Source organism: Staurois parvus, unplaced genomic scaffold (assembly GCF_062004578.1).
Source record: "Staurois parvus isolate SC_StPar_1 unplaced genomic scaffold, SC_StPar_1.0 ptg000387l, whole genome shotgun sequence".
Lineage (NCBI taxonomy): Eukaryota > Metazoa > Chordata > Amphibia > Anura > Ranidae > Staurois > Staurois parvus.
Window position 1 is genome coordinate 5,727,731 of NW_028318183.1, and position 24,598 is coordinate 5,752,328.

General features: G+C 40.4%; 1 protein-coding gene across 1 annotated transcript in view; it reads right to left on the reverse strand.

Annotated features, from left to right (window-relative positions):
* Nucleotides 1–24,598, reverse strand: part of ATP8A2 (ATPase phospholipid transporting 8A2) — an 870,132-nt gene that overhangs the window by 562,268 nt on the left and 283,266 nt on the right. The window contains exons 21-24 of the mRNA XM_089685820.1: nt 19,912–19,996; nt 13,561–13,700; nt 8,750–8,888; nt 7,706–7,770 (exon numbers count right to left, since the gene is read on the reverse strand). Of these exons, the coding sequence (XP_089541946.1) occupies nt 7,706–7,770; nt 8,750–8,888; nt 13,561–13,700; nt 19,912–19,996 (429 nt within the window). The remainder of the gene's footprint in view (nt 1–7,705; nt 7,771–8,749; nt 8,889–13,560; nt 13,701–19,911; nt 19,997–24,598) is intronic.

Below are 24,598 nucleotides of genomic sequence, written 5' to 3' on the forward strand. Positions count from 1 at the left end.
TGACTCATTAGTGAGAGGAAGTCCCTCCACAACAGAAAGTGAGAAGAAGTCCCTTCACAGGCTAGCCAATACTTGCTATATGGATGGGGTTCCCTGAACCCCAAATTGTTGCCTGCTTTTATGGAGGCAAATAAAAGATTTACTTGACTTTGATGGAATGTCAATGATCACTTTGTATATGCACTTTTTTTGCTGGTGACCCCACCATTTAACTGCAACATTCACTATGGTCTTTGGCTGTAAGGAGTGCTTTGGTGTACATTGGTTTTTGGACAAATTTGAGATCAGCGGTGCAACTACTGTCATAGATTCCACTGGTGTAACTATAGGGATTGCAAATTGCTGCTGCGGGGGACATTTCAGGATGTAGAGTGGGGGGAAAGGGCTGGTAAATATATAATTTTCTTGTCCCCTTCCTTCTCTGAATGGACACAGTGAGTGATCAGTACCATCCATTTTGTTGTCCATTCATAACTGTAACACAGTAAGCTCTGTACTGAGCTATTTCTGTTCATTCATTTTGTCCAGCTGAGGCTGCAGAAATGGAGATTGAGGGCTGTGTCCTCAATCTCTTTTTTCTGTCTCAAAGGTGAAACAAAGGAGGTCTGTTTAGACCTCTGATATCTCACGCACACTATTCACTGCTCTACTGACTTACACTGTCCCCTTTTAAGGTAGACTAAGTTTATAGTTTTACAGTGACATTTGTTTTTTTATATTTTCTAAGTTTTCCTTGCTAGTTAGTTAGGCCTTAAGTTCTTTTTTAAAAAAATGGTGCTGCACCCCAGTGATCTCTGATCGCCTTCAATTTGTTCAGGTAGCCCGTAATAAAAGGTACTCAAAGACATGAAATAACAGGACAGACAGTAATGATAAACACCCTGTTGGGCTTACAGAATAAGGGAAATTGATCAGAAATGATGTGTGTAAACGTTTGCAAAAATAGCGCACCTTAACATAATTCAGAAAAAGAAAACATGCCTGCTATGCTATATATGCTTTTTACTTGCTGAAAGGCCCAATTTACACACCAATTCCACCCATGCAAGTATTTTTCTACTGATAACTTGGCTTGTTTTAGGTAAAACTAGGTCTAAGTACATACACTATATTTCTTATGATTTATGAAGACTGCAGTACAAATATAATTTAATCAAAATGTGATCAAAATCTCATTAAACTTTCAAATTAACATTCCTCTATCTATATCAAAATATTTGTGTAAAAAATATCCAAGCTTCACAGACTAGCTTCCATTATCTTCTGTCCAAAAATGTAAATGTAAATCTACATGCCATAAATCATCAGTCATTTATGACAGAGTAAATACAACAAGTTAACTGTTAGCATGCAATCGATATTCTGCTTTGCTACGGCTGGTTCAAGGAAATCTTTCATAGATTTTTTTTTTTAACACTCATCTCCAGCCAAAACTTTTTTTTTTGCTGTTTAGAGTGGAGAACTGCTAAAACAAGGAGACATTTCTTTTCAATGACGAAACAGCAATAAAATCCCGTTTTTGGCAAGTAGAGAAGAACATATGTCAAGTTTTTACTTCTTGCTCCCCACTGCGAAGTCTCCTCATTTCAATCTCAATGACACATTGTAAATCACAGTGTGACAAGGTGTCATTCAAACAGGGAGTTAAGCTAGTCATACATGGATCGAATTCCGCTGGTTCAGCAAGGACCGGCCAAAATTGGATCTATGTATAAGCTGGGAGGTTGTACAGAGGTTGATCTACCTCTGTACAACTGCTCTGTCAGATTGTCCTTGCTCGATCAGCGCTGCAGACTATAGCCTGCAACACTAGTGTTCTGATGGCAGGAAAGTCTCTCCACTATCAGAATAGAACACCTCCGCTGAGAGGATTCCCCCATTTACCTTGACTGTGTGGATGGGGAACTGAGTCAGTTTTTTTCTGTTCAACCGACTAGATGAACATAAACCAACTGACTAATCTATGAACTGCCTAAAGGAAAAACTTCCCAGTTAGAAGACATCAATGCAAAACTGGTAGAATTTCTAATCCTTCTCCATTTCGTTCAAAATGTAACCTTAAACTGGTAATTTCAGCTTTGGACAGGAATACTTTCATTTTACCATATATACCCTTACTTTTCATTTTACTAAAATTGCTGCTGTCCTTAGTTATGTCACACTCAATTGGGGTTTTTCCATTATGTCCAACTCAATTGGGGTTTTTCCATCACCTCACAACAGGACATAAACCAGGGAAAGACACTGGAGATGTCGAGGAGACACAGTGCACATATGTAAACAATGCAGAGTTCCATCCTGTCAGCAGGGATGTGCTGGATTTTTTTTCCCTACAAAGCAGGGAATAAAATCCAGCACATCCCTTAGTAAAAGCACCAAAAAGTAATTAATTAATTAATTAACCACTTCCCAACCACCCTGTACCAGAACCACTGCTATAGGGCAGGAGGGCTGCACATAATCACGTATATATACGTGATATTGTATTTCCGGGTAAGGGGCGCGCACGCACCCTACCCGTGCCGCTACAGCTGTCGATCACCAGGTCCCGGCCGGAGATTCCCTGCCGGCACCCGGTGATTGCCAAAGAACACTGACGGGGGAGAGGTCTGTATGTAAACAATATAGATCTCTCCCCTCTCAGCTCCAGCACGCTGCTTTGTATTGCTCTGCATAGCAATACAAAGCAGCATGCTTACACAGTAAAACACAGCACATAGCACACAGTAAAACACACACAGCACACAGTTAACTCTTTGATCGCCCCAGATGTTAACCCCTTCCTGCCCAGTGTCATTAGTACCGTATCTGTGCTTTTTATTTGCACTGATCACTGTGTTAATGTCACTGGGGATGTCAGTGACAGTTTGTCAGTCCTCCCCCAATGTCTGAATGCCTGCCGCAGTCCTGCTATAAGCCGCTGATTGATGCCATTACTAGTATAAAGATAAAATCCAATATATATACCGCCATTTGTAGACGCTATAGCTTTCACAAAAACCAATTAATTTACACGTATTGGGATTTTTTTTAGTAAACACATGATGTAGCAGAATACATTTTGGCCTAAATTTATGACAAATGTCTGTCTTTTTTGTTTATAGCACAAAAAATAAAAAACCTCAGAGGTGATCAAATACCACTGAAGGAAAGCTCCATTTGTGGGAAAAAAAAGGACCTAAATATCATTTGGGTGCAGCGTTGCATGACCACGCAATTTTCAGTTACAGTACTGCAGCGCTGTATCGCAAAATATGGGCTGGTCAGGAAGGGGGGTAAATCCTCTGGAGGGCAAGTGGTTAATAAATAAAAATTCCAGTATATATCCCATACTTTGCAGACGCTATAATGTTTGCACAAAGCAATCAACATATACTTATTGGGATATTTTTCCCCAAAAATATGTAGCAGAATACATATAGGCCTAAATTTATGACGAAATTAGATTTTTTTAATTTTTTTTATTGGAATTGTTTTACAGCAGAAAGTACAAAATATTGGGTTTTTTTTCAAACATGACAGTATTTTTTTGTTTTTAGAGCAAAACAACCCAGTGATGATCAATTACCACCAAAATAAAGTTCTATTTGTGAGAAAAAAATTTACAGAAATGTAATTTATGTACAGCGTTGTATGACCGCACAATTGTCAGTTAAACTAACAGTGCCGTATAGCAAAAAATGGCCTGGCCATGACGAAAGGTAAATATTCCCGAGGTCAAGCGGTTAAAATACATTTTACTAACCACTTCAGCTCTCACACCTGTACACCACCTATTAACTGGAGTGATGTTTACATTTCTTTTATGGGCCTGTTTATTCAGCAGTAATTTTGTCATTACTTAAGATAATACAGAATCAATTTACAAAAGATATCTTTCTTATTTAGCACAGACAAGGCTTTCATTTGGTGAAATTGTCTTGCAAAATTGACTTTATTTATTATGCCATCCACAAAAAAAATCATAACAAAACTAAAAAATTTACTTTTTATTACATTGATTACTGTTAGGCCCCTTTCACACAGGGCGGATTCTGTTGTGATCAGCAAGGAATCTGAGTAAGCAGATGACAGGTCTGTGTCTGCTCACTTTATGCAGAGCAGATACGGAGAGAACTTGCTCTGCTCTATGGACCGGTGGGTGTATACAGACTCTACTGCCCTTTCTCAACTGGCAGCCCTCTGATCCAGCCCACCTAGATGGAGGGAGACAGAGCCCCTTCTGTTTTTTTGTTGTTGTTTTTAGTGGACCGGATCAGATAGGAGTTAGGTGGGTGTAAACAGACACAAGTCTGTTTACCCCCGCCGGTCCATAGAGGCAAATGGAGGGTCCAATCAGATCCTCCTGAAAAACTGACAGACTCACCTGATTGGACCCTTCGTGTGAAAGGGGCCTTAGTTTAAAAAAAACATTAGTGTTATTGTAAAAGCATACATTGTATTGTATTATTTGTCCTGTTTAAACTTAAACTAACATTATGATTCTGGTACAAAGCATTGCAAACTTATTTACAAATTAAATTAAGTCTTATTTTCAGTTATGCACCTTTTTTACTGCAACGCTAATAAACAAAAAAAAAGTTTAAATATTAATGGTAAGAACCTTTGAAATGAACCACTTAAGCTCCAGAAGATTTTACCTCCTTCATGACCAGGCTAATTTTTACTTTTTGTCTTTTACAACATTTTACATTAGGACCCTTATATGGTTCGTAGGTTTCCCCCGCCTCTATGATACATATATATGCATGGCCTCTTGGGGGACCCAAGTGATGTATCCCTCCTTCTTGGTGGTCTTGTTGGATGAGGAAAATTTTTGGAACTTTTAAATTGCTCTGGTCTTTATGCATTCTCTCTTGTTAGATGGTAATCACATTTTGAAAAAGTACAGCAATGTAAAATGGTGCTATGTATTGACTGTATCAATGATAATATTTGAATATTATGTACTTTTAATCTAGATGTCCTAAACAACCTGATGAAGATTGTGACTTTTACAATTGAAATGCATTGGTGTCCTTCCTGGCAGGATTACCATTTAGAGATTCCTTTGTATACTATGATTATTACCTGCCAGTGCTAAAGCGGAGCTCCACCCAAAAGGGGAAGTTCCGCTTTAAAGACTGGTCCCTTGCTCCCTATTAAGGTTTGACACCTTTGGGGGGCGGGGGGGGGAGCGGGTACCCGAATTTGACAGGTACCCGCTCCCACTAGGCAATCGGAAGTGGAAAGTGTCCTCCCTCCCCTTGACAGGTCCCAGAAGACTACAGGACCATTCAGGAAACGCAGCACTACTCGCGCATGCGCAGTGGGCACCCGTCTGTGAAGCCAGAAGCTGTCACAGCCAGGTGCCCACACTGAAGATGCTGGCGCCCAGGGAGAGAAGACGGCCGGTAAAACGGGCTGCAGGGGGACACCGTGGGACCGAGGGACAGGTGAGTGTGTGTTTTTTAAAAGTCAGCAGCTACAGTTTTTGTAGCTGCTGACTTATTTTTTTTGACAGCGTGAGTGGAACTCCGCTTTAGGGATATCATTAACTTTATATGGGGGATATATATATATATATATATATATATATATATATATATATATATATATACCAGATCTCATATTTTCAATAATATGTGTTTTAATTTCTGGTAACAATAAAAATGTTTTTAACTTTATGATATTCAGTCTGTGTGTTTGACATACAGTATACATTAAAGTGTACAAGCCCTTGGGAGAAATTGATGTATTTGGACGAGCAGCATTTTTTCCATGTGTTGTCTTTTCTGCCATCTACAAACTATGGGATATATATTTGAAAATTGATCGATTCTGATGTACTGGCAGTCTACCTCATTTGTTGAGGCCCTAAAATGCCAGAACAGTACAAATTCCCCCCAAATGACCCCTTTTTGGAAAGCAGACAATCAGAGGCATTTAGTAAGAGGCATGGCGAGTTATTTGAAGCTGTAATTTTTTTTTTTGTTTAAATGAAGAAATTTTATAAAATTTTACATATTGTCACCAGCACAGTACAGCATCATCATACTGGTGTGGATGTACAGTATGTATGTATATAAAAAATTTTTATCCAATTTTGTAAATTTTTGGGAATTTTGTACGATTTTTTTATATACTTTCATAATTCAGTGTCAACATAGTAACGCTAAGTTTTTAACTGCCATGAATGGGTTAACCATTTATGACAGCTGTAATCACTGGTGATCTGTGACTGGCTATAGCTAATCACATGGTACAGGGTGCTGTAATTGGTCCAGGTACCATGTGACAGCTGTGGGCAAATCACAGCCTAGGAAACACAGCTGTTATTAATGAATTAATTCATAACAGCTTTATTGACACTGACACTGTTTTTGTACTGCGGCTGGTCAACAAGTGGTTAAAAAGAAATCAGCAGGAAAATAACAGCTTAAGGGAGAAGGAGAAGAATGAGTTAAAGCAGAGCTCCACCCAAAAGGGGAAGTTCCGCTTTAAAGACTGGTCCCCTTCTCCCCAGTAAGGAATGACACATTTGGGGAGCAGGTACCCGAAATTGACAGGTACCCACTCCCACTTCTGCTGCGATCGCCTAGGCGATCGAAAGCAGAAGTTGTCCTCCCTCCCCGTAGTCCTCTGGGATACGTGACAGGTCCCAGAAGACTACGGGACCATTCAGAAAATGAAGCGCTACTCACACATGTGCAGTGGGCACCCAGCTGTGAAGCGACAAGCTGTCACAGCCGGGTGCCCACACTGAAGATGCTGGCACCAGGAACATCAGACGGCCGGTAAAACGGGCTGCGGGGAGGACACCGCAGGATCGAGGGACAGGTAAGTGGCTGTTTCTTAAAAGTCAGCAGCTACAGTTTTTGTAGCTGCTGACTTTTATTTTTTTACAGTGTGAGTGGAACTTTAATAAGATCTGATTAGGGTAAACAAAAGTTTAATAAGGAGTTAAATATTATTATTCAGGATTTATATAGCACCAACAGTTTGCGCAGCACTTTACAAAATGAAGGCAGACATTACAGTTGCAATACAATTTGGTACAAGAGGAATCAGGGGGCCCTGATCGTTAGAGCTTGCAATCTAAGAGGGAGGGTCAAGTGATACAAAGGGTAACAGCTGTGGGGGATGAGCTGATGGAGGAAGTAAAAGGACACTGCATTAGTTAGGAGCAGGATAGGCTTCTTTATAGAGAAGGGCTTTCAGGGATCGGTGGATAGATTAGGAGATAGTCGGACAGATTGGGGTAGGGAATTCCATAGGAAGGGAGCAGCTGAATACATTTCATATAAAGAAAGTTTTTTTCCTTTACTTGTGAGGTTATTTTAACTAACTATTCTGCAGGAATAACTGCTGTATGTAAACAGCAACTCCAGACAATCATTTTGACAGCCAGGAGTTGCCAGCAAAGGTGGAGCAGCAGTTAAGCAGGACTGGACTTACCAGGGAATCACAGATGGGACAGTACCACACATACCGTGTGTGCTTCGTTTAAGTTTTTTTGTGCATGCCCAAAATCCACAATTGGTTAATTAGCATTGATAACATGCTGATTCAAGTGAACAGTAATATTTAATGATAGGTGCACTTTAAATTAAAAATAAATGCCTATTCTGGGATTTGTGAAGGAAACAATAACTGTTTTAAGAAGGCACCATTGTACTTCATTGTTACACAATTAAATTGTGAAAATATGGAAACACAAACTTACATCCAGTGAGTCCTCATTAACAATGATGAGTGACATTGTCTGTGACACCAGCCGACACGAGTATCCTGCCAAACGCAATATATTCATCATTAGCAAGACAATTTAACAAAGAAGAATGACAATCAGCAGATGGTGGCAAATGTACCAATGTGTCCTACTAGTCTGCACCGCTTACATGTGGAGGTACATGGGATAAGCAGCTTGGCAGTTTTTATACCTGTTTTGTATGCCCTTTGAAGTACGGCTTTACTAATTTCAGAATGGAGTTATATATATATCAATTCCATAACATAAAAACTTAGCAAGGAGTTTCATTCCTACAGGAGGATATGTAAGGACAGTCGACCTAGCCATGTAAATCATTCCTTTATGCCCCAGGGACAAATTTTGCACCAAGAATTGCTGGATTATAGCCAAATGCAGTCATACTGTTTATACTGTGTTATACTCCCCCAGCCCTATTGCATGGTATCATTATTCTGTACCAACAAGCCAAAACTAACAATATGCAAGCAAGTACAATTGGATTTAAATTTTAGGCTTAGGCCTGCACTATTCTTAAATGAAGAATACACTTAGCAGCATACTCCTCCTTTGATTGCATATTTCATGTTACACTCAGTAACATTTGTAACATGAAACATGGTAACATTCCCCAGTCCCTCAATCACAAACTCACAATCTCCACATACTAATTTTATTTCATTAAAGTCGGTGTATTTACTGTTTTTTTTTTTTTTTTTTGCAACGGGTAGACTGTGCCCTTGATTTAGCTTTTTGGATTTGTGATGGAAGTAGTAGCTTCATAAAGGACTTTCTGGCTCCTTTTGGTATCCCCAATATCCTGGCTCTCCTATATCCCATGGTGTGCAGAAGTGCAAGAAGGCCTCAGCTCCACCCTCTCCTGAATCTTTAGCAGCACTATTAGCCAATCACTGTGATAGGCTCCTCATAGGCTTAAGGTAAGGTTAAGCGAAGCTTAGGAGACAAGAAACTGAAACTTTTTCCATTAGACTAGAAATTACAATTAAACCTAACATTTACCTATATTGACAGCAGTTTCCTGTTTGTCTCCTGTTAAAACCCATATTTTAATTTCAGCTTTCATTAAAGTGGCTATAGTTTCTGGGACTCCTCCTTGTAGCCGGTCCTCTATTGCTGTGGCACCAAGAAGCATCAAATTCTGTAAGAAACACACATACAATATTTTATTAAACTTTCTAAAGTTTGAATTGATTTCCAAAAATGTAAGAACTACATTGGATAGAATTGTTTGTGGGTGCCACATATTGCAAGGCGGGATTGAATTAGACATAATTCTATAGTTACACTTCTCCCCTTTACTCATGCTAACACATATACCCAGGATTCAAAAACAGTAACAGTCTGGAATGCAGTGTAGGTCTCATTCACAAAACTCCTACTAATAAGCAGTTAAAGTGATTCTAAACAGTATTCTTATTTTCCAAAAATAATCCATGTACATCCACTACTACATGGCCCAGTTATCTATTGTTCAAAAAATTGTTTGTTACTGGTTTTCTGCCTCCTTGTAATGTTCTATGAGCTTTTGAACCTCTCCTTTTCCCTAGCTTTCATTTTTTGGAAGGAACAACAGACAATAGTTGCAGTTATGTGCATTGCTCTATGCACACTACAAATCCCATAGTCCACAGTCCCTATTCCATCTTGGGAGCAAGCAAGAGAAGGGGGGCTTCACACATACAGTGGGATCATTGAGAATGAATGTAGCCACCCTCTAGCAGGAAGTCAGACCACAGCAGAAAAACAAAGGAATTTGGAGATTTAGAGGAGACTGAGAGCAATAGAATGTGTTTTAAAGTTATAGCGGTTCTTCTGTGTCTTTGAAAAACTGTAAAAGTCAGGCCCCTGGTGTCGGCACAATTACTGTGGGCAGCTGGCTGGGATTCCTTGCGGCGTCACAGCCAGCTGCCCACTGCTCCGCATTGCGCTTTGTGAATGTGACACGTCTCAGAAGGTTGTAGTTGGGAGGCAGAACTTCTGGTGAACAAGAAATGGGAGTGGGTACCTGCCAAACCTGGAACCCCTAAAAAAAAAGTTCCAAAAACAGAAGAGAAGGGTGGGAGTAGGGCAAACATTGGAAGTTCTCCTTTAGGGTGAAGTTCTGCTTTAAGAATACATAATCACATAGAGTTTTTTGTACTTTTAAACCAGAGATCAGTGCCACTTTAAATGTTTTTCATCATTCTAATGGGGCAACTCCAGCTAATTACCAGTCAATCAACACAGGAGTGCAAAAACTACCATTTTGAAATAATTATGCTGCTAATCAAACAACTCTGAAGGGAGATCAAAGCTAAATGACATACCAGATACCCATGTGTATTGTTAGATGCTTGTAGGATGCTATGACAATTTTGGTGTTGGTGTGTGTGACTTGTAGGTTTATTCCGTGCAGGTAAAAGGTCATCCAGTGACCAGGACAAACATATCAAAATGCACACCACAACTTACTATGCTGATGTGTGCCTCCAATTGTCTTCTGGAAATGGGATCCCAGTTGCCACTGTGCTTTTCTCAGCACCACTGTGCAGGTCCTGGTTCACCAGTCAGGTTTACCATGGACCCGAAGTGTGCAGTGACATTGTAGGATCTGCTTTCTGTTGGTTCCTCTGCCAGCTTCTGTATTTACGAATGACAGCAATGATCATGTAAGCTGTGAAATACTGTTGAGTCCTGTGCTAACAGAGGTCTGAATGGGTTGAGGTGTCAAGTGACTCTCCACCTGCCACATGACAACACTGTTAATATAAGGTACTGCTGCTCCTGTTCTCCAATTGTCCTGACCCTGGTTACTTTAAATTGAAAGCTCTTCTAGGGCAGGGGTGCTCAACCTGTGGCCCTCGGATGTGACCTTCGACCTCAACGTAGGGAAGCACACTTCAATTATATCCTGCTGGTTTGGTGCGCTTTCTGAAAGTGCACTAAAGCTCCTGAATGCAGAAGTTTTGGAGAACTTTCAGAAAGTGCACCACACTTGCAAGATATAATAGAAGTTTAAGGCAAAGCGCAGCTAAGACTCACTAAGTCCCTAGGTGCACAAGGTAAACCGCAGCACATCAGTGTGAAAGCAGCCTTAGAAGGGGCTCAGGACAGCAAGGGCTCATTTACATTTGCGGTTTGGAGGAGGTAAAACCTTGTAGTTGAAATGTGTTTTTACCACACAGCCCCAACTATTGGTGTAGGATCAGGGATCGCAATGATGACCCAGCCCCATGCTCCAGGGGGCCAATGCAGCCTTCCTGTCACATTCTGTTTTACACTTGGACAAGAAGGGGGAGGCATATACAAAATACAATCCTCTTCATTTTCCTCCTGCAACTGCTTAAAGCTGGCTTCTCCTCCTCTCCCTCCCACCAGTATTCAGCGGCTGCAGGAGGAAAATGTTCATTATGCTCTCCAAAATAATAAAATTAAAATTCTGAACCATTCTTTGTGGCCAGTGACCAGTTACTAAATCACTTAAAGCGGAGCACCACCCAAAAGGGGAAGTTCCGCTTTATGGACTGCTCCCCATTAAGGATTGGCCCCTTTGGGGAGCGGGTACCCGAATTTGACAGGTACCTGCTCTCCCACTTCCAGTCCGGCAATGGAAGGTGTCTTCCTTCCCTCCCTGTAGTCTTTTGGGACACATGACAGGTCCCAGAAGACTACAGGACCATTCAAGAAACTAAGCGCTACTCATGTATGCGCAGTGGGTACCCGGCTGTGAAGCCGCAAGCTATCACAGCCGGGTGCCCACACTGAAGATGCCGGCCTCCTGGAATACAGGATGGCCGGTGAAACGAGCTGCGGGGGACACATTATGGGACCGAGGGACAGGTAAATGGCTGTTTTTTAAAAGTCAGCAGCTACAGTTTTTGTAGCTGATGACTTTTATTTTTTGATAGGTCGAGTGGAACTCTGCTTTAAGTGGCCCTCACTCTTCAAAAGGTTGAGCACTCCTGTTCTAAGGCAATCACTGATTAAATTAATTCTTCATACTTTGCAAACCACTGGGTAATACTTTGGCACTATACCAAACAAACTATTAAAACAACAGTCCACTAACTGACTAACCATAAAAATAACAGTTCAGTAACTGTGTATACTATAAAAATAACAGTCCAATGAGTATACTATAAAAATAAAAGTTCACTGAATATATTAGGAAAACTATAGTCCACCAAATTGTCTGTGCTCACAAACTTTGTAAAGTTGTTCATGCACAGTGTGTTTGCTATGGATGAACAGCTATTGAATGACCCAAGATAGGAAGCTTCTGCAAATTGTATGTTTATAGCACTGTAATTGTGTATTTCTCAATTGTTTTATGTATTTACCAGCATCTGAGCTACCTACCAACAAGGATAAAGGAACAAACAAAATACAGGATGGATGGTGTTATACATGTAGAATCCAGGCTGTCATTTTTCTTAACCTGACATAATTCAAAGATGTTCGATTGGATTGAGATCTGCAAAACCTGTCAACACCTCAAACTCATTGTTGTGTTCTGCAACACATTCTTGAACCATTTTTGTAGTGTGGCGAGGTGCATTAATCTGCTGAAAGAGCCCCCCCCCCCCCCCCCACTGTTTCCATGAAGGAGTGTACGTTGTCAGCTACAATGTTTAGGTAGGTGGTAGGACCAAGATTTCCCAGCAGAACATTGACCAAAGCATTACATTGCCTCTGCCGGCTTGCCATCTTCCCATACTGCATCCTGGTGCCATCTCTTCCCCAGGTAAGCAACGCACATGCACCCGGCCATCCACATGATGTACAATAAAACATGATTCATCAGACCAGGCCACCTTCTTCTATTGCTCCATGGTCCAGTTATGATGCTCATATGCCCATTGTAGGTTGTTTTGGCTGTGTACATGGGTCAGCATGGGCAACCTGACCAATCTATGCAGCATCATACGCAACAAACTGCAATGCCCATTTTTTCTGCTTTCAACACATCAACTTCATAGACAACATGTTTACTTGCTGCCTAATATATCCCACCGACTTTCAAATGCTATTGTAACGAGATAATTAATGTTATTCATTTACCTGTCAGTGATCCTAATGTTATTGCTAATCGATGTATAAGACCACTGGAAGCCTGTTGGCAACGATACTGTTGTTCTGGCTCATATTATCAATTAGGCAGATGGGTCCATATTAGCACATCAGATTCACTAATTTAACTACGGTCTCTTTATTAGTCACTCATTACAAACTTTGCTTTCTTCCAATAATCCATCTGTTTCACCTCAGCTAAGCCCTTCTGAATGTCAGCTATCCATAACTATTATGTGGGATCATCATACAAGTTATTAATTGGTTTCATATTTTCAGGAAACCCTCTCGGTCCACAAAGCTTAACCCAAAGCTCATGGGAATGGTAGATAGTGTCGATATTCTGTTTTTCTTTTGGCATAATTACAAGAGAGTAATAAAAGGTTAGGGTGTCACCAACGCTACAATATCAGGTTCTTGGTGATGTCATGGTTTGCTATAATAGCCACAGTGTGTTTTCCCCTGTGGCCTAACTATTCGATAATCGCTGTAAGAAAATATCTAAGGGATCGAGGGATGTTAGGGGTTGAAGTGCAAATATTTTCTTAAACAGAAAAACAATGGCACAAAAATGGACAATATTTTGACCTTTTTTCTGATAAAACTGGCTTTCCAAAGAATGTAAAATATAGACCGAGAAGCTTCTTATATACACAACTGCATGGGAATGTAACCTTTCCCACCTGTTGGCTGAGGATCCTGGGAGTTGTAGTACAGACACAGCTGGAGAGTCAAAGGCCGATCACTTATGCACTGCTCACCTTTTCAATAAGCTCATAACAGTCCTCAAGTTTCTGAGCCCTGTCCTTCAAAACGACACTGGCCTCATTGTGAATTTTCAGCCATTCCTGGTATTCAGACTCATCCAGGTCAGTGAATGCTATGCACAGAGTCCTCAAACCTTTAAAAAAAGAAAAAGTAAAAAAGGCAAAAATATATCTATGGCAGTCACTGAAATTAATAGAAAATGCAGCACAATGATGGCTTATACTGTGATAGGCAAGATATAATAATTATGAGGGCTTGTGTGGATGGGAGGATGCAGCACACTCTTAGGTGACTTTAGCTTGCATTTGAAATCAGCTTGAGATGCTTTATAGTGCCATCTTAGTTCTTCTACAGGTGCATTTGACCTGCAACTAACCTTTTGCCCTCCTTCAAGCTGCTTTTGCATTCCTTTTGGTTTGTATGGAACAAAAACAGTTCTGAAGCAAACAAAAGCCTGTGTTCATAGGCACTTACTCCAACTAGGGTCACAGCCGGATGGAAAAGCCATCCTCACCCCTTGGTGCTTGGTAAGAATAGTGAAATGAAGTGTAGTGGTGCTAGACAGAGATGATGTTGTGAACCTCTGAGCTTACAAGGTACCAGCAACTTTTAGGTCTTCTCCTGATACCAAGACCACAATCCATCATAGTAAAGCCTTGGTGAAGCAAATCAACTTTAAAAATCAAAGAAGAGTTTCTCGAAAAATAATTATTACTTTTCTCTATAGAATCATTAAGACACCAAGTGTGGAAAGTTCTAGTTACATTTGCAGTTCCAGTGCATATATTTGTCACCGTTCAAGTCTTATGGAGATATGTTTTCTGTGTTGTCTACGATGCCACTGCCTGTCAGAACTAGTGTGTTGTTCCCATTAGCTTCAATATGGAATCCTCAAGCTACACCAAAAGCAACATATTTGGGAGTTGACAAGAGTGGAAACAAAAAATATATTCCTTACTTATGGAAGAGAGAAATATGGATGAGAGAATGAGAGAAATATGGAGGCAGCAATATATGTAATGCTTGAGAGAACTTTCAGAAACTGCAGACCTAATAGAGAAAATGAGGGTCAGAGAGTGCGGACATGCTACATTTGTGGCTGGAGATATGCTGACAATATAAAACTAGGAGCATGTTACATGAGGCTAGTAGACATCAGTGCTATTTCCACTACAAACCGCTGAGGTCCGAGGGCCACACATCATGTACCAAAGGGCCGCATGTGGCCCATTGGCTACAGATTGGGCACCAGGGTGGTATGGTATTTATTAAGTGTATGCAATACATAAATTATATTAACTGAAGAATAAATGAAAGAGAAATGCATTAGGATAGTAAGTTGGACAGATTACCCCCTTTACCCAGTAGGAGCAATAAAAGGTACTCCTACCTTAGACAGTGCAATGAGAGCTATATGTAAGATAGTGCTATGACAGCTATGCGTTGCTGAAAAGAGTGATATGAGAGCTACATATTACCTTAGAATGTGCTGCAAAAGCTGTACAAGCTATACATTACTAGAAAGATATATGAGAGCCATATGCTACCCTAGAGTGTACTACAAGAGTTGTACATTACAAGAAAAAGTAGGTAATATGTGAGAGAGGGCTATCATAGCTGCATTCTACCAGAGAGAATAATATGAAAGCTACATGCTGTTTAAAGTGATATTAAAGGCAATATATTTTTTAAAATAATAAACATGTCATACTTACCTGCTCTGTGTAATGCTTTTGCACAGAGCAGCCCCAATCCTCTGCTTCTCATGTCCCCCGCCACCAGTCTTGACCCCTCACTCCTGCCAAGTGCCCCAATAGCAAGCAGCTTGCTAAGGGGACACCCAAGTAGGCTTGAGCTGCAGCTCTGCTTGTCCATTAACACACGGAGTGTGGTTCGACCCCTGTTCTCTCCTCTGGCTGTGAATGACAGTAGTAATAGTCAAACGTTCCTGCTGCAGTCTCGGCCAATGAGGAGGGAGAGTCTCGGCAGATCCGCTTCTCTCGTTCAAATCGCTGGATCAAGAGGGGGCTCAGGTACATATTAGGGGGGCTTCTGTATACAGAAGGTTTTTTTACCTTGAGCATTTACAACCACTTTAAAAAAACACTTTAAAAAATACTGAGCCTTTACAACCACTTTAAGAGAGAGTGCTACAGAAGCTATACATTACCAGGGAGCTGCTCCTTACCAAAAGTTCTAGAAACATAGTAAGGGAGCACAATACATCTTGCAGATATTTTCCTAACCAAACATGGCCTGATGTCATGGTAGAGTTTGCCTTGGGAAGAATAATGAGTGATTCTAACCATCTATTTAAAATGCATTGCCTTACAAGTTCCAATCCTTCCTTTTCCTACTACGAAGATGGAAGGAAGGAGTTAACCACACATGCACAGCTAAACATAGTCATCCAAGTAACATACAGGATCACAAGGGGTTTGATGATGGGGAGATGTGTCATTGATTCTTGGTGACACATCTCACCATCCTAATAGGCACGTGTAGCTACTCTTTGGAACAGAAGGGTAAAAGTTCACACACTCTTGGTTTTCTTGGTTTGCCGGCATGTGTAGTCTGTCTATTCTGCCTGTGAATGTGAGACTGTCAAACCAATGTTTTTCTTGGTTGTAGCCTGGCTGACACTATAGTTGAGTTTATTAAAGGTGGGAGTGGTGAGAAATACTTCAACTTCAACACCATTTATCAACCACGCCATAATTTAAATCCACTTACAAATGTCAGACTTGATAAAAATGTAATTTATTCCCAAGCAGAGCGCTTTCATCCAAAAAGTGATCAGCTATGAAATTTATGATGAAGATAATTTTCTGCTTATCACCAACACAAATTTCCAAGTGTCTGCTTGCAGCAAGCAATAGACTTGGAGTAATCATAAAAACAAGATGTAGGAGAGATAAGTACTGTGCATACACATCAATTCAGGTCTACTCCCTCAGTACAACCCACTGTCAAGATTGCAGGAGCTTAATGCACCAGAACCTGACTGGTTGTTGGTGTATTCCAATGGGAGGTGTGTTTGCTTCAATGCAGTCTATTGCATTTCTGAAGGTGAGGTAAATACCCCATAATAATGTACAATAAATATTCAAAGCCGTTTAGCCTAACATTTAAAGCGATACTAAACATACAATGTTCATAAGTTGGGAAAAAAAAATACAATGTTTAGTTGCCATCATGCCTTATTTTTATGTTTAAAGATCATGCCACTGTATTTATTTTAACATAAAAATCATCTTAGTATCTTATTAAATAATTGCTGTTCTGCACTCACGTGAATTTTCCCAGATCCTTCCCATCCTCAGCGCAAGATCTAAGGGAGGAGTTTCTAGTTCTCTGCTGATGGATGTTTAGCAATACGAGGACATGGAAGAGGAGGGTGAGATGGGGGAGGGAGGGATGTAGGAGGAGGAGGGAGGAAGAGAGGGAGGGGACTGTCATTTACCACTATCTATCTGTGTTGGCACAGCTCTGATTGGTGCTGTGCCAGTCACATGACATAAAAAAAAGCTTTCAGAATACAGAATCAGAATAAATAATTAATAGCAACTAAGTGTTTTAAAGCTTATTACAAATCTATATTCAATGCAAATGTTTATTTATTTATTGCAAGTACATGGTAAAGGTAGAATTTAAGTTGACTGACAATAGCTTTCACTTTGTTCACGCTATATATCTGGAGGAGGTTCTGCTAATCCAGGCTGTCTCACACCCCTTTAACCTGTGTCTATGAAGTGTATGTGCTGGGACTAACAGGGAGATGACACCTCCATCCAAGGCTTGACAAATCCCCGAAGCCTGAGCTTCCGCCAGCCCATTCACCGCTGGCACCAGACGTGAGAAACTCCCATTGCCTCACCAATCAGAGCGTGGTGCTGGCGGTGGGCATTTCTGGGGCTTTGGACAGGGGACAATGCAGAGAGCAGACACAGCCTGCACAGCAAATGAAGAGAAGCGCTTGCCCCAGGGGCCTCGAGAGGGGATGGCGGGCACCGCCATCAGCTTGGTGCACTGGCTCTGGAAGGGGCTGAGGCTGCATGACAATTTAACTCTGCTGGCCACTTTACAGGGATCTCACTGTGTGCACTGTCTTTACATCCTGGACCCCTGATTTGCTGCCAACTCCTCATCCTCCAGAGGGGTGAACCTCTGGAAGTGAGAGGACAGGACATGTAACGGGACAGGGAAGCACAAGGGTCAAAAATAGGAGGGCGAAGTCATGGAGAGGGGGTTAGTATCTAGTGGGGGGGGCGTACTGAGGTCATACGGGCTAACATGGATCCCTCATTGGAGGATGTGTGACCAGGGGGTTGCCTTGTTCACTCACTCACTTGCTCACTAATTGAACTCCATACTGATAATATTTTGAACATATGATTCAAAAACACAGAATCAGCAGCATGCATGTCATGACTGTTGGATCTGTTGTTTTTCTATTACTCTACTACACCTACTAGCAAATTATTTGCCATGTAGAAATATAATTTATACCAAAAACAGTGATTGATCTGGTTAGTGATGCTGAACTGCTATTACTTTGAAGACAACTGTATATGCAACTCTCTCAATTTCTTAAGCAATATACTACGACGACCATAAAGCTACATGTAAATTCCAGTCTATACTTTGCTACGAAATGCCCCAATACAAAAGGGAACATCATTATTTCATAGTCTACTCCAAGGAAAATCAGTTCAACCTAAAACTCCAGCTATGGAACAATGGGAGAGGTATTTTAGATCACACTACACCCTGTCCTAGAAGTTCGCTACTCTTAGAGAGACCTACAAATCCACAACCAATGTTAACTTATGGGATGGTATCTGACCCCATCTCACATTTCTAAATTTGATGTCAACTCCTGGAGTGCTGGAGGAACTGTGGTCAAGTAGGCAACGTATACTACATTCTTTAGCCCTGTAAAGGGGTTGCTGGTTTTTTCAAGCAGATCTTTCGCACTCTCACAGAAACTTGTTTTTATGGACCTGACTTTGTGCACCAGAACTCATTAGTTTAGAGGGATGTCCATATAGCCATACAGTGTACATACAGTATATTGACTATTTTATTTACCAGAATGGAAAAAGCAGGCCAGTGGACAAAAATGCAAAATACATTACAGGAAAGAGTACCTAGTGTGAAAACACCATTAAGTTGGCTAAAGTTATTAGATTGGGTTAGATAATAAGGCACAGTGTACCAAAGTTCTCTTTAAAGCGTTTGGTGTCATCTTCATTCTTATTTTCCTACACTTAGAAGACTAGAATGTTTTTTAGTCATTTTTTTTATTATGTAAAAATTTAAAAACACACACACAGATATATATATATATATAATATAATATATTATTATTATTTTTTTTTTTAATTCTTCTGTGGAAATAAAAATTCAACATACACCCAAACCTTGGTTTTGCACACAATTTTTAGGCTTCTGGGGAGAAAGCACCATTTGGGATTACTTCCTGTCTTGCTAAATAGAATTCCAGAAAAGGGTTATGTGCAGACCAGAGAGTTAGGGGTATGCCCCTTCTCTATTCAGAGAAAAGTAGTAAAATCAGCCTGGTGGAAAAAAAAGATAAAGAAACACTAAGTGTCATCTGCTGGCTGCAAGTGGTGAATATGGAAGGCCAAAATGCCCTTGTCTTTTTTTGCCCCTTTTCCTTGACCTAACCTAACCAATCCTCCCCCTACACAGATTACTTCGATCTGATGACCATGGCTTCATGTGTTTATTTACACCCAGCACCGATAGAGCAGGTTCACACCAGTGCTTTAGCCACAGTGCGATTGTATGTGCTGTTTACCCATGCTTTTAGATGCACTCCCACTGACTTCTATTAGATCATGCACTTTCAGAACATGTGCAGTCTAATAGAAGTCAATGGGAACTCACCTAAAGCTGCGGGTAAACAGCACATACAATCATGCTGCGGCCAAACCACAGCACACTGGTGCGAATCACCTCCTAGTCTCATTGTCCTGGCCATGCCTGCACATTACAATCCCATAGGATTCTCGGGGCACAACCCCATAAAAGTACATCTTCCTGTCTAAGGCATGAACAAAAATATTATAATATTTTAGTCCTGAAACACAAAAAAATAAAAAAAAAAGAAATACAGAAATAAATGGAAACACTATATGTTCCCTTTAAAATTTACAAAACATCTGTCAACTAAGAATACGTTTTCAGTTACAGTGAAACTTTTATCAGTACAATTCACCTTTCTGGGAAAGAGAACACAAGACAGCAATGGACAAGGTCTAATGGTACAGTATATAACTAATAATAATTGTAATCTTTACCACTACAATATGTTTTACCTTCAGAAGCAAATTGTTCCAGATGGTTTAAAGTCTGTTCCATGTACTGGGATTCTCTAGACAGCCTCTCAAATATAACATTATCCTTCAAAAGAAAAAAAAGAACAAATAGTATTTATTAAAAAAAAAAAAAGATTAACATCATAAGGAGGGCTGCACACCATTGATTATGGATGATGCCAATGTGATGATCTTCTGCTCTGCAATTATTCGTATGCAATCGCTACAGAAAGGGAACAAATAAGTGAAGTATGTGCTAATTGTTAAAGAGTATGTAAACCATACTCCTGATATGTGCCTGCTGTACCTTGTACTTATATGAAAAAGTATCCTGCTCTTTTTGTAATGCTTCCTTTGTGTGAAATCCCTGATGTTCCTGCCAGTCCCCCTGCTTCCCTATTAAAAACTGACTACACTAAACAGGAGAACACAGCGTGGTCAGTTCTCTAGCTATGCTGGGAACTCTTCCAATGATCAGACCTGTCCTGACACGCCCCTTGCAGTTTTTTACTGGGAAGCTCAGTGTACTTCTTTTCTCCTCCCTTAGCTCTTATACAGCTGAGAACAGAGGGAATGTGATAATAAATGGGGAAAAAATGCTTAGAATGTTTTGTTTTTTTTTTTTTAATATCTAGACACAAATGTTTTGCCTTTCATCTCTATTTTAAACTGAATTGGTTTTCTTTACAAGGCAAGGGTTTACATATGCTTTAACTGCTAATGACAGCACCATGTTCCAAATTTGAGCAGTCAACTGCTACTACATGCAACTGCATGTGCACAGATTGCTAGGGAATCATCACTAGCAATGATTGTGTAATGTGCGTTGTACAGATGCTTGTCGTCTCAATAAGTGGGGTGAGTGACAGGGTGACAATATAGGAGCACAGCTGTTATACCATTGACACCCCATAACAAGACGTGTCAGAAAAAGGATTTTATTGCAGGGTTACCAAGTTAGTTTAATCATATTGTTAAAAGCTGAAAATCTAAAAAGCAGCAGAAACAACTTTTGAAATTACATTATCATTGAAGCCTCTCAGCATTTTCTACACCCCCTTTAGCCCTAATATTTTTTTTTACCTAGTTTGTAAGTAGAAAGAAAAAGTAAAACATTATGCATTTTTTTGCTTTTTTTTACCAACGTGACCCCTTTACATAATTTGAGCAGCTCCAGAAGCTCCATATTACAGCCAAAGTCTGCTGATTAAAAAGATTTAACAAAAGTGAGATTTTTATATAACACAGTGGAATGGTAGATCTCAAAGTGAAAAAATTAGCATTTTACTTGAGGAGAACTTTATTCTCCCTTCGTTGCCACACAGGAAAAAAAAGGCTGGAGTAAATTGCTAGCATAAATTAATTTATTGCTTATGCAGTCAGCACAAATGTAATTTAGATCATCAGTAATTGATAATAGACTATATTTGTTTTTTAACCTCATTTTTTTCAATTTGGTTTGTCTTCATAAGAGGGGTCTGGATCTGGTCAGTGGAGACCAGATCCTGCTTCCCCATGCTGCTCTATAGCAACAGATCACTTTAATAGTGATTTATTTCTGGCTGCAATCAGCCAGCAAAATATCACTATAGCAGTGATCTATTGCTGCAGAGTATGGCTGGCCAGAGTTGCTTTAGCTCTGATTAAGGCAGCCCATTCATTAGTTTTTTTTTTTTGTTGCAGCCGGTTGAACTAGAAAAAATTACCCGATACCGCCATCTACACACTTGATGTGGATGGGGGAATCCTCTCTGAGTTATTGTATTCTAATGGTGAGGAGACTTCCCCACCGTCAAAATATAGTGTTCAGTGCCGTCAGACGGAGATCTTTTTGCCTGATATTTCTGGCGTCTTTCAGTGCACTCCAGCACTTGCACACAACTCTGTATGTCACTACTTCCAGGATCGGTTGTTTTCCAGGAAAAACACTTCAGAACAGGCACTTGTGGCAATTGTGTGCATAGAGACAGGGACGCTGGAAACCATTTTGTTAGGTCTACCATTTTGTCTCATGACTCTTGATTCTCCCTCCAATGAAATGTGGTCTGTAAATGAACTGGGGTTGCAACTGCATATCGTACTCCATGACTGTAAATCCCTAATTAGACTGGTTCCAGAATGTCTGCTTGACAACCACTTTCCTCTGCCCGGTCGTAAAACCATAACTCAGTCGGTCATGACCTGTAAGCATTACAGCAGAGGATGCCATAAAACGTACATTCCCCATGAGTCATTTTTCATACAAATTCATAAACTTCAGCACGAACTGGGCACATTGATATGAAGTATATATTCAGATAGGTAATTTTAATATGAGTCACATGACACCTTACATCCCTATGTGTCGCCTACAAGAGGGTAGAAAGCAATATCTTTTATCCGGAGTAGCAAGATATGCTACAGTTTGGTATCTGTGCGTTTGGAATACGATTCTACATATTAATCTGCCAGTTGCTAGGATGCTACATGTACCTATTGAAGGTTATTGACCGTAATATGAACTGGTAAGGGATTTGGTCATAACCTTGGTCACCGCCTAACACCCATACCCAAATGAGCCGATTGGCTGTTTGCTCTCAGGAGACACCCCTTTGAGATAATAGAAAAAGACTGACAGCCTGGAGAAAAGAGAGCTCTCCCTTTTACCATCAGGAACCATCTTTGGGAGAAAGGCAACCCTTTGTTCGGACGATTGGACTCTGCTCAAACCAAGTACTTTTGCAAGTATCCTGCCTTCTGAAACGTATTTCTTTTATTTCTTTGTTGTTTTGTTGCTCTCTTTATATATATATATATATATATATAGATATAGATATATAGATAGATATATTTGTTACATCCTTTTCTGTAAATATTTTAATAGCACCATTTGTGACCTTTTTAGTAATAAATCCTATTTTCTGAAAAGTGTTGAACTATTTCTAAAGCTCTTAATGCAAACTAAGAATCCCTGTCTCTGAAGAGTGCTACTGTATGTATTAATCCTCTGAATACATCTGTCTGCGGTGGCAGTGTGTTACAGACGCTTATACTAATCTCATAGTGTTACTGCTAAGATTTGTGAGTTTCCTCCTTCTCTGTAAAAAAAAAGGTGGTGGTGGCAGTGTGAAGGGTTAATTGTGTAATTAACCTGACCCAGTAACAATCGATCTCAGGCTGCTGGCACATAGATTGTGGTCCCGCGAGCGGGAAAATCTTTGTGCAGGGCACAGCTGAGAGTGGCATTGTTACGCAAAAGACAGCACAGTTTGAGATCGGCTGGTCCTTTTGTCACAAGTTGCTGAGAAGGGCTGGGGTCTGATGCCGCGCACCGTCACAGCACTAACTCTGGGAAATGGGGATGAATGACAACCATACTTTGTACTGACAGGAAGTGGTGTCACATTAGACCAAGGGGCACCCACTGACCTAGTAGAGCAGTAAAACATTGTCCTTAATACCATAAGATTAATTATTGACCTGTCTAAGCCACTGGGAAACAGCGGAATGAGAGCCTGGCTTTCCTTTATGGGGTCTATCAAGAATGAATAAAAGAGAGTCAGTATTTCTAACGTAAACAATGGCTGTAGGGTAAACCAACACTTTGTGAAATACATCCAGGTAGTGAAAGGAAATTTCATTCTGATTTACTGGTGCTGGACAGAGAGATGGAAGAACAATGTCCTAGTCGAGGTGAAAGGCCAAAACTACCTTAGGAAGAAAGGAGGCTCCAGGCCTCAATACTACCATACACTTGTGTAAAACTATAAAGGGTTCTTTACAGGAAAAGGATGCTAGCTCATCACGCATCTTTCAGAGGTGATGGTGACAAGGAACACAACCTTGTGAATGAGAGTAGAAAGGGAAATATCCCTGATAGGTTCTAAGAGTGGTAAATCCCATGGAGTCAGAGATGGTTGAACAGAAGCAGCAAAATGAAAGATAGCTTGTACAAAGTTTGACCAAAAATGGGAGGCAAGTGGTTTCTGCAATAAGATAAGAAGGGCCAAGATTAGACACAAGGTCAAATGCTTCTCCAGACTGGGTTGTAAAAAGGTGAAGTGTTCTTTGCTTCCACCAAGAAAAGTAAGCCTTCTAAGTCAGACCTTAAAGTGTTACTAAACCCCGGACCCTGCATTCACTATATCTGGTCTCCCAGAGTACACAGAACATGGAAATGCAATTATTTTAGTAAATATAAACTGCTAAATACCTTTTCTCATCAGCAGTTAGAGCAGTCTTGGGACTTCAGCTGAGCACTGGTTAAAACTTATAGGAGGAGTTTTCTTTCTGCTCTAGGAGGATGCAAAACTCCTGACATCTGTCTGGACAGTGCTGATTGGAACTGTGCTGATAATATGCACTCTCCCAAGAAAAAAAAACCTCTGTAGCAATACACACTAAACTGAGCATGTGAAGAGGAGGGGCAGAGAAGTCAGGATCAAACAGCCTTTTTACACAATGCAGAGGATTAACCCTTAGGTTCCACAGTAAGTATAACAAGCATTATTTACTGCATATATAGACTGATTTTATTGTTGTGGGTTTAGTAACACTTTAAACGTGGTTGATTTCCTGGCTTTTAAAATGATAAAAATGACTGAGTCAGAGAGACTCCTCTCTCTCAAGATCTGGACTTCAACAACTGCCATTAATGCCAAATAGATATGGATCAGCAAAATATTTGAGTGTAGAGCGCAGGTTCAAG